General features: G+C 38.0%; 1 protein-coding gene across 1 annotated transcript in view; it reads left to right on the forward strand.

Annotated features, from left to right (window-relative positions):
- The window catches only part of TRPC6 (transient receptor potential cation channel subfamily C member 6), a 105,098-nt gene that overhangs the window by 65,675 nt on the left and 26,194 nt on the right, over positions 1-13,229 (forward strand). The window contains exons 2-4 of the mRNA XM_062567292.1: positions 2,405-3,179; positions 10,691-10,876; positions 12,975-13,139. Of these exons, the coding sequence (XP_062423276.1) occupies positions 2,405-3,179; positions 10,691-10,876; positions 12,975-13,139 (1,126 nt within the window). The remainder of the gene's footprint in view (positions 1-2,404; positions 3,180-10,690; positions 10,877-12,974; positions 13,140-13,229) is intronic.

Below are 13,229 nucleotides of genomic sequence, written 5' to 3' on the forward strand. Positions count from 1 at the left end.
AGAGATTAAATTAATACTGTCAAAGAAGTTAAAGAGGACTTTCTGGCTCACATTCATCAGCTGAATCTTTCTCTAGAGGTTTATTCTGAGAAAATTTCTATTCACTATAAAAAGAGTTAAGAAATGTAGTGTACAGAATTCCATCTGGAATCATATAAGACTGTGTAGATTGGAAACATTTCTGGAAAATAAAGGGGAAGATTTTTTTAAAAAATTATTTTTCTTGATTCCTAAGGAAACCTTAAAGAATTTGATGAAGAAAATATGTTGGGAATGGTCAACTAGATAAATGTTTTTTGTCAAAATGTTATGATTTTATATGGCTCCTCTTTTTCAAGGAGCTGCAATACCAAGAAGTATGAAGCCTGATTAAAATCTTTGACCACAGGGTTTAATTCACTGAATATTTAAGCCATTTATGTTTAGTGAATCAACTTTGTTATTTTTGTAAAGCTGTTTTGATTTACGTTTCAAAGGATTTATTTCTTCCGGTTGTGTTATTTAGATACTTAAATTTATATTCATTAGTAAGTATTATTTAATGAATAAAATATTGCCTTTGGTTATTATTTTGTGAAAAATATTGAAAATACTGAACTATATTGTGCATATGTATGTAAAAGATCATTAAGCAACCATTCAAAAAGAAAAAAGATGAAGTTCTAGTGAATATTGCATAGTGTAGCAGAGTAATTCTAGGAGAGAAAATGATTTGCAATTGAATTTCTAGGATCTTAGTTGACTGAGTGATGAATTAGATTTTCTTCTTGTTAAAGAAAATGTAGCATATTTTATGCTGAAAAAACACTGCAGATAATTCAGCTCTCTTCAGCAAATTTAATATGAACAACTCCAATTATTTGAAATGGTTCATTTTATGTTTTAATAATCAAGGCAAGAGTTAGGTAAGAAGTGAATGAGGGTTCAGTAGAAGAAACAAAAGAATAATTCACATTTGAGAGAGATCACAGAGCAAGAATTTGCAAGATGTAGTAGCAAGCCACTAAGTGGAAGGATTAATACGATATCAAGGCTGCGAACTGTAATAATTAAAAGGGTGGTGGAGATGGGAGGTAACAAATGTAATTCAATTGTAGGAAATATGCTTTTTTAGTGTAATTTGTAACTGAAAATTTAGCCATAAATGTCAAAAAATATCAGCAAGGGGAAGAGGAGCAATGTGAGCCAAAACATAGGTTAGACAGTTGTTGGTGTAGTGATGGTAATAAGAATAATAAGAGCAAGCAAAGTCAGCTGGCCTGCTATTCTGAAACAGATGTGAGTTTAAAGAATTTCCATGTTCCTGTGGCCTGTTGTGCAATTCATTATCCCTCATAGGTGACTGCTGACTCTTTCCTCCTATGACTTGTCTTCAGTTTGAGCTTTGGTTTAACTGAGAGACATAGCATCAAAATACAGCAAATAAAGAGCTTCCTGAGGAGGTGGTGGGCAAAAGGGCCACCTGAGGACTCCTGCACTAGTGTGGGGTCACTGAGATTGATTCTCCTACCAGCTGTGGACATGAGCTACTCTCACTGCTATATGCTATTGATACTGGCTGTCTTTGGGCTCAGGCAGTCATTGCATGTGTTTCATTTCATTACTAATTTCAAGGCCATCTTTTTATTTAAAATTTGTATTTAGACAATAAACTTGAGATCTGAAGTTCACTTTTGCTACACAGCTGTTCCAGAGAAGTCCTTCAAAACACCATTGTTAGATCTAGGAAAGGTATTTTTAGAAAACAGTACATTCCTTCAGAAAAGACGGTAGTATCACACTTCCTGAAGCAATTCTCAAACTCAGATGAATGATTTGTGGTGAAAATACTCTTTTTCTAACCAGAAAGTGAGCTCTTAGCTTGTAAAAAATTTCTAATGTTATATTCCTTTTCAGAGTGTAGTAAAAATAACTTTTTTTCATGGAGTGACTGTGCACATCAGTGGGAAGAGTAGGAATTGAAATGATGCTGAGAAGGTGAAAAGTATGGGTAGATAGAACAATACAAGAAAAATAGAGAAGTATCTCTGTATAAACCTGAGAAAGATCCTTACCCTTAAAACTGTTGCTTTGCCTGCTTACCCTGGCATAATGTAAAGCAGTATCTAGTTCAATTCACTAAATTATGCAAAAGCTGTGGAGAAGTAAATAAAGAAGAAAGTGTAGTCTTAGCCTATGGTTTACCTGTTTTTTAATTGAAATAAAATATAGTTAACTATTGGTTCAGACCTGTGTAGCGACAGCAGTTACAAAATACAGTAAAGTTAGGGTTTGTGGTCACCATACTGCATTAAAAAGCTGAAGCAGATAAATGATTGTAAATATTGTTACTAATTATTATTTAAAATGCACATATTCTTGCATGCAATAAATTAATTACCTTAATTTCTTTATTTCTGCACAGTCGAGGCAATGAGAACAGACTAGCACTACGACGACAGACCATTCTCCGGGAGAAGGGGAGGAGACAGGCCAGTCGGGGGCCAGCGTATATGTTTAATGACCGCTCAACAAGTCTTTCTCTTGAAGAGGAGCGGTTTTTGGATGCGGCAGAATATGGAAATATTCCAGTGATTCGTAAAATGCTGGAAGAATGCTCCTCACTCAATGTCAACTGTGTGGACTATATGGGACAGAATGCTTTGCAACTAGCAGTTGCCAATGAACACTTGGAGATCACAGAACTTCTGCTGAAGAAGGAGAATCTGTCTCGAGTGGGGGATGCCTTGCTTTTGGCTATTAGCAAAGGTTACGTTCGGATAGTAGAAGCCATCCTAAATCACCCCGCATTTGCTGAAGGCAAGAGGCTTGCATTAAGTCCTAGCCAGTCAGAGCTCCAGCATGATGACTTCTATGCATATGATGAAGATGGAACACGATTTTCCCATGATGTTACACCGATCATTCTGGCTGCTCACTGCCATGAATATGAAATTGTCCACACTCTGCTGAGGAAAGGGGCTCGGATCGATAGGCCACATGACTATTTCTGCAAGTGCAGTGAATGCAATCAGAAGCAAAAGCATGACTCTTTCAGCCATTCTAGGTCCAGAATCAATGCCTACAAAGGTCTGGCGAGCCCTGCTTATCTGTCTTTGTCCAGTGAAGACCCAGTCATGACTGCCTTAGAACTCAGCAATGAGTTGGCGGTGCTTGCCAACATTGAAAAAGAATTTAAGGTGAGTAGAGGGGTACCAGCTCTGACAGGCACAGAGTTATCGAGTTCAGTTAAAGGTCTTCCATTCTCTGGACAGTAGGAGATCAGCATTAGCTTCATACATTAGCAAGATAATGTGGGTAAATGTGTATCTGCTTAATGAATGGAGGATTTAAATCTCAAGGAACTTCTTATTGCTGTGTGCTGATTTTAATTCATGCTGCATAGGTAGAAGGTGCCACTGAACTCATTTTCCATTTCCTGTCAGGCAGCATAGTAGAGGAGATAGAATCTAAACTTCAACCCTATGGCTAGTGAAGCTCAGTTTGAGCAGCTAGAGAGAAGCTGGCTCAGTAGAGGGAGAAGCAGAGAAGACTGAAGTGAGACAGTTTGGTCATTTACGCAAGCCAAATTCTCAGGATCACAGAATAACTGGAGTTGGAAGAGACTTCCCAGTCTAAACCCCTTGCTCAAGCAGAGTCGGCTAGAGCACAATGCCCAGCGCCGTGTCCAGATGACTCTTGAACATCTCCAGGGATGGAGACTCCACAACCTCTCTCAGCAGCCTGTTCCAGTGTTCAACCACCCTCACAGTAAAGAAGTATTTTCTTGTGTTTATGTGGAATTTCCTGTATTTCAATGTGTACCCATTGCCTCTCATTCTGTCAGTGGGCACCACTGAGAAGTCTGACCCTGTCTTCTTTACTTCCTCCCATCAGATATTTAAACACATTGATAAGATCCCCCCTAAACCTTCTATTTTCTCCATGCTGTCCCGGCTTGCTTTCTCAACTTTTCCTTTTATGAGAGAAGTTCCAGTCCATTAGTCATCTTTGTGGCCCTTCGCAGTACTTGCTGCAGCAGGTCCATGCCCCTCTTGTACTGGAGAGTCCAGCACTGGAAACAGCGCTCCAGGTGTGGTCTCATCAATGCTGAGGAGAGGTGAAGGATTACCTCCCTTGACCTGCTGGTAAGGCTCTTCCTAATGCAGCCCAGAATGCCACTCACTGGCCTTTTTTTTTTTTTCTTTTTTTCTTTTTTCCCCACAAGGACACATTACTAGCTCATGGTCAACTTATCCATGTCAGCTAGCACCTGTAGACCTGTAGTGCCTTCTTTGCAAAGCTGCTTTCCAGCCAGTTGCCCCCAGCCTATAGTGGTGCGTGGAGTTATTCCTTCCCAGGGGCAGGACTTGGCATTTCCTTTTGTTGAACTTCATGAGGTTCCTGTTGAGGAATTTCTCCAACCTGTCAAGGTCCTTCTGAATGGCAACACAACACACTCACTCCTCCGAGTTTTGTATCATCAGCAAACTTGCTGAGGGTACATTCAGTCCTATCATCCAGGTCACTAGTTAAGATGTTAAAACAGTACTGGACCCAATATCAATGCCTCAAGAGCGCTACTAGTGACTGGCTTCCAGTTGGACTTTATGCCCTGGTCACAACCTTCTGAAGCCAGCAGTTCAGCCAGTTTTCAATCCACCTCATTGACCACTTACTTATCTAGCCCACACTATCAGCATGTCTATGAGAAACTTGTGGGAGGCAATGTCCAAAGCCTTACTGAAGTGGAGGTAAGTCCACTGCTTTCTCCTCATCTACTTGTGATCACTTTCCTGTTTTTCACATATCTGGAAATAGTATCCAAGATTAGTTGCCCCATCACCTTTGCAGTGATCAAGGTGAAGCCTATAGTTACCTGAATCCTCGTTCTTGCCATGCCAGAAGATGGGAGGGACATTTGTTGTCTTTCAGTCCTCAGAAACCTCCCTTCCTTGCCATGACCTTCAAAGATATTCAAGAGTGTCCTCGCAATGTGATTGACTTGCTTCTTCAGGACTCTTAAGTGCATCCCATCAAGTCCCATGAACTTGTGTATGTCCAGTTTGTGGAAGTGTTCCCTAACTTGATCTTCCTTCACCAAGGCTAAGTCTTCCTTACTCCAGACTTGGATTGTCTGGACCATGCAGTCATTGGTAGAAATCCTTATGACCTCTGTGCTTGTATGTACAGTTCAGAGAGGAGTATTTACACCACATATTCTGTTTTCTTCTCTTTAGCAGCTGCTGAAGATACAAACAAAAGGACTTGATTAACTTAAAGGGAAATAAATTTAGAACAGAACAGAAAAACATTTTTTATACTTCATAAATGCAGCCTGTTAAATTCACTGCAATGTTGAATTAAATACCATGTCTGATTTGTAGCGACTGTATAACTCCTTTTACCACAGTTGGAGTCATACAAATTAAGATTATGGTAGGGGTAAATAAAACCATCATCTGCAAATGTCAGCAAGAAGTGTGCTTCAAATGTATGCTGCAGTACACAACTGGATAGATGAACTGGGAGCACAGTAGCTTGTCTTTGATGTCACCAGGATGGAAAATGGAATACACATGAGAAAAAATAGACTGAAAATAGACTGTTCTGAAAACATGCTTCTCCAGTCTGCACTTCTGTGCCATGAGGATGCATGACCTGGCTTATATCTGTGTTACTTCTAGTTCCTCTTCTGTCTCAGTTTTCTTCTCTAAAATTTCTACTTCTATCCTAAAAGCTTCTATCTTAGAAACTCTGCTTCTAGAATAGAGATATATAAAGAATTGCAACAGAGATTTTGAGACATTGTCACCCTCAAAATAGGTGACTAGACAAGAGACCGAACAGCTCCATATAACTGAGCATAAATCAGCCAAGGTCTCCTAGGGACAGACATGCTCTTTAGAGTAGACCATAACTGAATAGGAACACTGAGGAACAGGAACACATTACAACACAGAAATAGCCAGAAATTTAAGTCTCCATTAATTTAACATTTCATCAGGAGCAGGCAGCTGACAACTGAAGGGTTTTTCTTGATCATTTTTGTAGGCACTAAAAGCATATGGTGATTCTGAATAAATATCAAAGACATGAATACATTTATACAAGTGTTGACGAGTGATAACATTTACACTGTTGATGGATGATAACATTTACATTGTCTAGACAAGATGGGTCTTGACTGAGAAGCATCTGGCTTAGGTTCAATACAGACAGTACAAAGATTGTGTTTACAGGCAACAGGAAATGGTCATGGTTGTCTTTACTGAGTCCAGATTTGTCTTTGCTCCTGCAAGCTCATGTTGCTACTTGCAGCAATTTGTCTAGGAAATTGTTACCATTAATTTATTTGGAGAGTTTGCTGCAATTACACAGACAGTGTAGTCCCTGTGTAAAAATATGGTTTTGGTTAAAACATGTTAGACGTATTAGTGTAATCAAAAGAAGCATATTTTTAGTGCATAGATTGGCTAGTACATGCTAAACCTTTAGCTCCACCTAGAGTTTACCTGAGTTTACCTAGAGTTATATATTTAAATATTTAAATATATAAATATTTAAAGTATTTATAACCCTGTATATATGAAGACTGAATTTACTGGCAGTATACTATTTTAAAATACACATATTTTATAATCTTGATAGAGTATTATTTCAAGGGAGTTTACTAGTGAGTACATATCACTGCATCTGTGATGCAGAAAGTTCCCAGGTTGTTCTGAGAGGCAATGAAAAGGTTTGCTGATGAATTATGGTTGGATTATGGCTATCTGGAAAAATTACTTCTCTCCTCTGTTTTATACCAGCAATTAATATTAGAAATAACGTTGAACATGAAACTGTGTTTCATGCAAGGTGGGAAGTACTGTAATCAGCAGAAACTATTGTTCTCTGAAATAAACTTTGCTTCAAGACTCTGTAGCAGTGTTATCTAGCATTACATGGCTGTTACATTTAGGTACAGGTGGTGTTTATATAAATGCTTTATGAGCATTTGGAGAAATGCTTTATGAGTAGTGACTTTTTGTTGGGAATAAATACGGGAAGAGTGGAGAATGACTTAGGAAGGGAGAATAACTAGACAGATGTGTCAAGCACATTGTAGGTATATTTCTGTGGCAAGCAGACAACTAATTCAGTCTTAGTTGAGTAATTTTGAAATTTGCAAGATTTACTGAAAGCCATTTAATTTAGCTTTGTATCATATGACTAAATATGCAGCTTTACAAGAATTGATAGTCTATAAAGTATTTTTATTTTTTGGACTTGCATCAGTATTTTCTTTCGTTTAAACTGTGTGCCTACCCTATCTCTACTGTGTCAATAAGGATCTTGATGATATCTGACAACTGTCGTCTGGCAGAGATGTGGCCCAGAGTTTTGTGAGGGAGAGCTGTGGCGCCACACTGTTCACAAAATGCATCATAAGATTTGTATTTAGTGCAAACCTTGTGCAGCTCCAATGCAACAAATCTTTTACTGTATAGTGAGATGGTTTGGAAAAAGGTAAGTGCAGATACATTGTTGTTTGCTGTAAATTAATACCAAAAATTAAGTCTTATGAGTATGCTTTTCTGATGAGAAGCATAACCCAAATTACCATTTCTAGATCTGCTTTTCCATTTGTTTGTAATTAGCATACAGCCTTCATTACAGAAAGCAGGGCCGAACCTCCATTTTGTGTGTTATTGCCTCTCTCAGTGAAAAGTTATCATCACGTTTTAGTGATGAAGAACTGAGGCGCAAAAGGAGTAAGGTGATATTTGTAAAGGAATAATGCGTGTATCTATGTATTAAGATGCCTAAGTGAAACATTCAGACCTTGCCCAGCAAAATCCTACAGCCTTATACATGAGTACCTCTGACTTGGGTCTTGGCCCCTACAGTTTCCTGACCAGAGGTAGGACACAGTCTGGTACTGCTGCTCCTCATCTGCATGGTTGAGCTCCTCTGCTGACATGGCTCACTAGAGCTGGAAAATATTGCTAAAACTGCATGTATGAGTGTGTGTATATATATATATCTCATACCAGAAAATATGAATATGCTTGTACATTACAAAAAAGTTATTTATGAAGGCCAAATTATTTGGTTACTCAACGTATTTAAACATATTTCTTTTTTCTTTGATTTTTGAGTGTCAGACATCAGCTTAGAACAGGTCATAGTGCCTAATTATACAGGGGTACAAGCTTGACTCTATTTTTCTTTGCCTGGGAGTCCCAAATGGCTACCTTTTCTTTAATTTTGAGGAGAATGTTTCAGTATTAAAATGTCTAGATACTAAATATAATCTTATCTACCAATAGAAAACCGTAAGTCAAACAGAAGATGATATATTAATCTAAAAAAATGTCTTTCTGCAGTGCCAAGGAGTTAGGATTTTGGTTAGCTCTATATTTATTCTTCTGAAGACAGGAAAATGCTTTGCACATGCATAATATTTGCAACCTGTCACAAAATTGTTCATTTTGGTGTTTGGCTTCTGTCATCTTCTTTGTAGAGAAACTATATTAAAATTTCTTGCGCTTTTATGACAGATCAGAGATATCTTGCTTAGATTACATTACTAAAAATTTAAATCACAAAGAGGTTTATGTAGACATACTATGGTGTGTATAACTATTTGTCTATGAATGTTTGTATTTATTTAAGTGAAGTGAAATGTACACCTCAGATGCAAGCCTTTAATATGCCTGGGTGATAAACTGTCATTGTGTTATTGTGGTTAATAAAGAACAAACATGCATGATATATCCTCTCAGCAAATAAATTAGAATATTCTGTATTCTTAAGATAATGTTTTGTCTTCCAGAGTGTGTACTGGGTGGCAGGAAGGAAGTAGTCAAAAGAAGGGACTGAACAAAGTCTGGGAATGGGCAAAGGGAGAATGTTATGAAGAACAGATCAGATGAGGGGAAAATGTGTCACTGTAATAAAAACATTCATAGAAAGTTACTTTAAAAAGGAACGTAGAGACTACATAAGCAGTCATGAGTAGTTGATTTTTTTTTTGTTTTTTTCATAATTTTGTTTGGGGGAAGTCTACAATAAATCAGTCTTTTTAGGACTTACTAAAATTAATTTGGATCATAAGAATATCAAAAGTTGTTGATACATGTATGAGTGAATCTCTCAAAAGATGTAGACCTGGGGCAATAAGTCTAGGTCTGTAGCTTAGCTTTATATCTATATCTATCTATATCACAGAATCACAAAATGATTGAGGTTGGAAGGGACCTCTGCAGATCATCTAGTCCAACCCCCTGCTCAATCTCTATATTAATATCTATATATAGATATGGTGGAGAGGAACCTCATGAAGTTCAACAAGGGCAAGTGCAGGGTCTTGCACCTAGGGAAGAATAACCTCATGCACCAGTTCAGGCTGGCGGCTGACCTACTGAAAGGCAGTTCTGCAGAGAAGGACCTAGGAGTGCTGGTGGATGACAAGTTGACCATGAGCCAGCAATGTGCCCTTGTGGCCAAGAAGGCCACTGGTCTCCTGGGGTGCATTGGGAAGAGTGTTGCCAGCAGGTGGAGGGAGGTGATTCTGCCCCTCTGCTCAGCACTGGTGAGGCCTCATCTGGAGTCCTGTGTCCAGTTCTGGGCTCCCCAGGACAAGAGAGACATGGAGCTACTGGAGAGAGTCCAGCGTAGGGCTACGAAGCAGATAAACGAGGAGTAGTTAATGAACTGTGGGTTATAATGATCGAAATCTCTTTTTTGCTTTATCCTTTGCCAGTTATATAATCTTTCAGTTATATAATTAATAATAGTAAAAAAGCAGGAGAGGATTTACCAGTTCTCTAATACTAACTGACCATGTGAACTTACTTGTGTTTTCAATTTGTTGGGCTGTATGGCTCACTTTGGGAGCCAAAGACATATGTTTTAGAAAGCAGTGACTAAGAAAAGCAATTGCTAGTAAAAACAATAAGCTACTGAACCTGCAATCACAAAGCAACATTTTGACTAACACAGCAAAGTCTGTCATGAGATATTTTAATCATTAAAATGTTGGCTTGAAGTTAGAGATGTAGTATTACTGTGCTATCTGTAGCATTGGTTTCCATTACTGGAAAATAGCAATAAGTTCTTGGGTTTACAAACTGCAACAGATGTGGGAAAATGAGAAGGAATCCAGAGAAGACCTGCAAGAATAATTCAAAGCCTGAGAAAATGCAATATATTTATCTATTTTGCAAGAAGGTTAAGAAACTGTTTAATCATGCTGTTTTATGACATTCATCTTGTCCAGTTCTAGGTATCTGCAGCATAACTTTCTACATCTGAGCTAATTATCTAAACTTCTGTGAAAGTCAGTGAATAGAAAAATCACTTCTGTTGTGCTGTTCATCTCAACTTGGAATAAATGTTAAAATATATCATGCGATCTTTGTAAAGGTGTTTGTTACTTTTCATTGGCTATAAACTATGTCTAGAGAAGTAACTGAGATGCAAATGTTGATGGTGATGTTGACACTGCAGATGTCCAAGGTTACCAAGGTGAGATGAGTCCTACTCTTTGTGAATACTCAGGGGAAGTAGCTGCCTGATATCAAAGTGCTGTTAGTGTACCAGACAAAAGCGTAAAAAGATGCAAAAAAAAACTGTCGATGCTCCCAAATGTAAAATTCAAATGTAAAATTATTTCTCTTGTGTTAGCTCAGCAAGTCATTTTCTTCCTTCTTTTCTTTTCCAGAATGATTACAAGAAATTGTCTATGCAGTGCAAGGATTTTGTAGTTGGACTCCTTGATTTGTGCAGAAATACAGAAGAAGTGGAAGCAATTTTGAATGGTGATGTTGAGATGAACCATAATAATGGAGAGCATGGCCGCCCCAGCCTTAGTCGTTTAAAACTCGCCATTAAGTATGAAGTAAAAAAAGTAAGCCAATCTGTTGATCAAACAGAAATGGAAAGTAGAGAGGGTGTTACTACACTGTACTATTATTAAATATTTATGTTACAGTAGCCACAGCCACTGAATGAACATTTTGGCCGTTCTGCTAAGAGTGCTTTAAAAACAAGAGTTCTTGCCCCAGATAACTTGCGATATAAACAGGAAGCAGACATGTAGGTGGATACCGCAGCAGTGAGTATGAAAACTCTGGCTCTGAGAAAATGTGTAGTTAGATGCATAATTTACAGATATTTACTTGTTTGTGGCTTTATACTACTTATAAAGAAGATGGAAGAAATTTGCACCACTTCTGAAGCTTGGAAAAGTACTGTATTCAGTAAGAAACAGAGGATAGCACAGCAGCCCTATGTGCTGTGTACAAATACACATTTTTTTCACGCTATTATAGCTTATTCAGAAAGTTCAGAAAACTTAGCTCACAGGAAATGTGCATTTCTCTGCAGAGATGATCAACGACACAGTCTAGATGAGGTTCTTCTGAAGAGCAATGGGCTCCAGGCAGCACTGAATACATGTGTTATATATATTCCCTTCTTTGGTTTTCTTTACGTTTCCACTGCCTGTATAAGCTGCTGGTCCATACCTGGAATGCACTCAGTGTATAGGATCCAGCTGAGTTAGGAGCTACCCCAAGATTACTTGGAGTAGTCTTGGTGTAGTACTTGGAGGAGCATCCTCTTGGATGAGGGAGGTTGTAGAGCTGCAGGTGCAGCTATGTGAGCCAGAAAGAAATTGTTTGTATGAAGAAGTATGTAACAACAACGCAGAAGAGGATTCAGCAAAGGAATATGCTTTGAAAGGAGATTAGTCTAATGCAGAACTGAGCTGTTTCCTGGCAAAGCAGCATGACCTTTGGTAAAGCTTTCCTCCATAGCAGAATGGATCAGATAAACACAGTGGGGGAAACAAAGCAAAACAAACCAAAAACCAGCTCATATTTAGCCAGAAAAAGGAAAGGGAATCAAAATTCTTAAATGAATGTGCAGATCCAATTTGTCTGGGAAGAGTTACAGATTTTTTACAAGAACACAGTTGTTCACAACTCAGTGCAAAATATTAAATATTTAGATGTGAGCAGTGTTTATTGCATTCATAAGGGGAAGAAAAGAAGAAAACCATTTTGAATTAGCAGCTACAGCATATGAACGCAAATACTTGGAAAACCAAGTTTACGAGCTAAAGATGGCTGAAACAACTTTCAAAGGAAAAAATGTCACATTGACCTTGTCTTTTACTGTGTTTGAGTCTCAGTGAATGTGAATTTTCTTTGAACACTTTCTCCTCCCTATTCTATGAAAAGGACATTTCTTCCACTTTCAGCCAGTCATCTTTTAAACATAGAGAATACTTCTGGAAAAAATGGCTAGATTCAATTAAATTTTTGAATGTATAGAAACTCCAGGTTTAGGCTTAAAGTTTACTGTGCAGAAGAAGGCCACTGTCTGTTAATATTTACCTTTGTAATAAGCTTCTTACACTCTCCAGAGGTTTTGACAGAGCATTATAGGCCAAACTTCTCAGTTTTGACGTGTTTGTCTATAATATTCTAGAACCACTGAGTTTTAAATAGCCCTTAGTTCATTTCCTGCATCAGTGACAGCTGTATTCTTATGTCATCTAAAGAACTGGTGTTTTCTACCTTAGCACATGAAAATAAAGCAGATTCTTTCTTTCATAACTGAAGACTAAACGGCATCCTCTGCATGACAGAAAGACTTTAATTTTTAGAATGTCTGAAATAGTAACATGAAAATTATAAATGTCAGAAGCAAATGGAATTTGCCCATAGTAAAGCTGGTGGTAATTACTCTTAGATGGAAATAGTTAGTTTGTGGTGGAACACTGTGTCAATAAAATCGTATTTTTTTTATCATTAAAGGATTTATTGTTGCTATTAGCGAAGTGCCTACATCCTGGGAGACTAGTCTTGTTGATGCTCCTTTAATGATTAGCTGAGCTGTTGTTACTCTCACATTCTTAATTCACTCCATGTAGCTGTTATTTTAATAAATGGTATTCTGGTAGTAATGTTCCTTTGTTGTGTTTCTTGTCTTTGTCACAGTTTGTAGCACATCCGAACTGCCAGCAACAGCTTCTCTCAATCTGGTATGAGAATTTGTCAGGTTTAAGGCAACAGACCATGGCAGTGAAGTTTCTAGTTGTTCTTGCTGTTGCTGTGGGACTGCCGTTCCTGTCAATGGCTTACTGGATTGCTCCTTGCAGTAAGGTCAGTCTGTATAATCTCATAATGACCTTTTAATAACAGCTACATCATCAGCATGTAGGTCCTATCTGACAAAGATGAAGCATGGGGATA

Source organism: Rhea pennata, chromosome 1, assembly GCF_028389875.1.
Source record: "Rhea pennata isolate bPtePen1 chromosome 1, bPtePen1.pri, whole genome shotgun sequence".
Classification (NCBI taxonomy): Eukaryota; Metazoa; Chordata; class Aves; order Rheiformes; family Rheidae; genus Rhea; species Rhea pennata.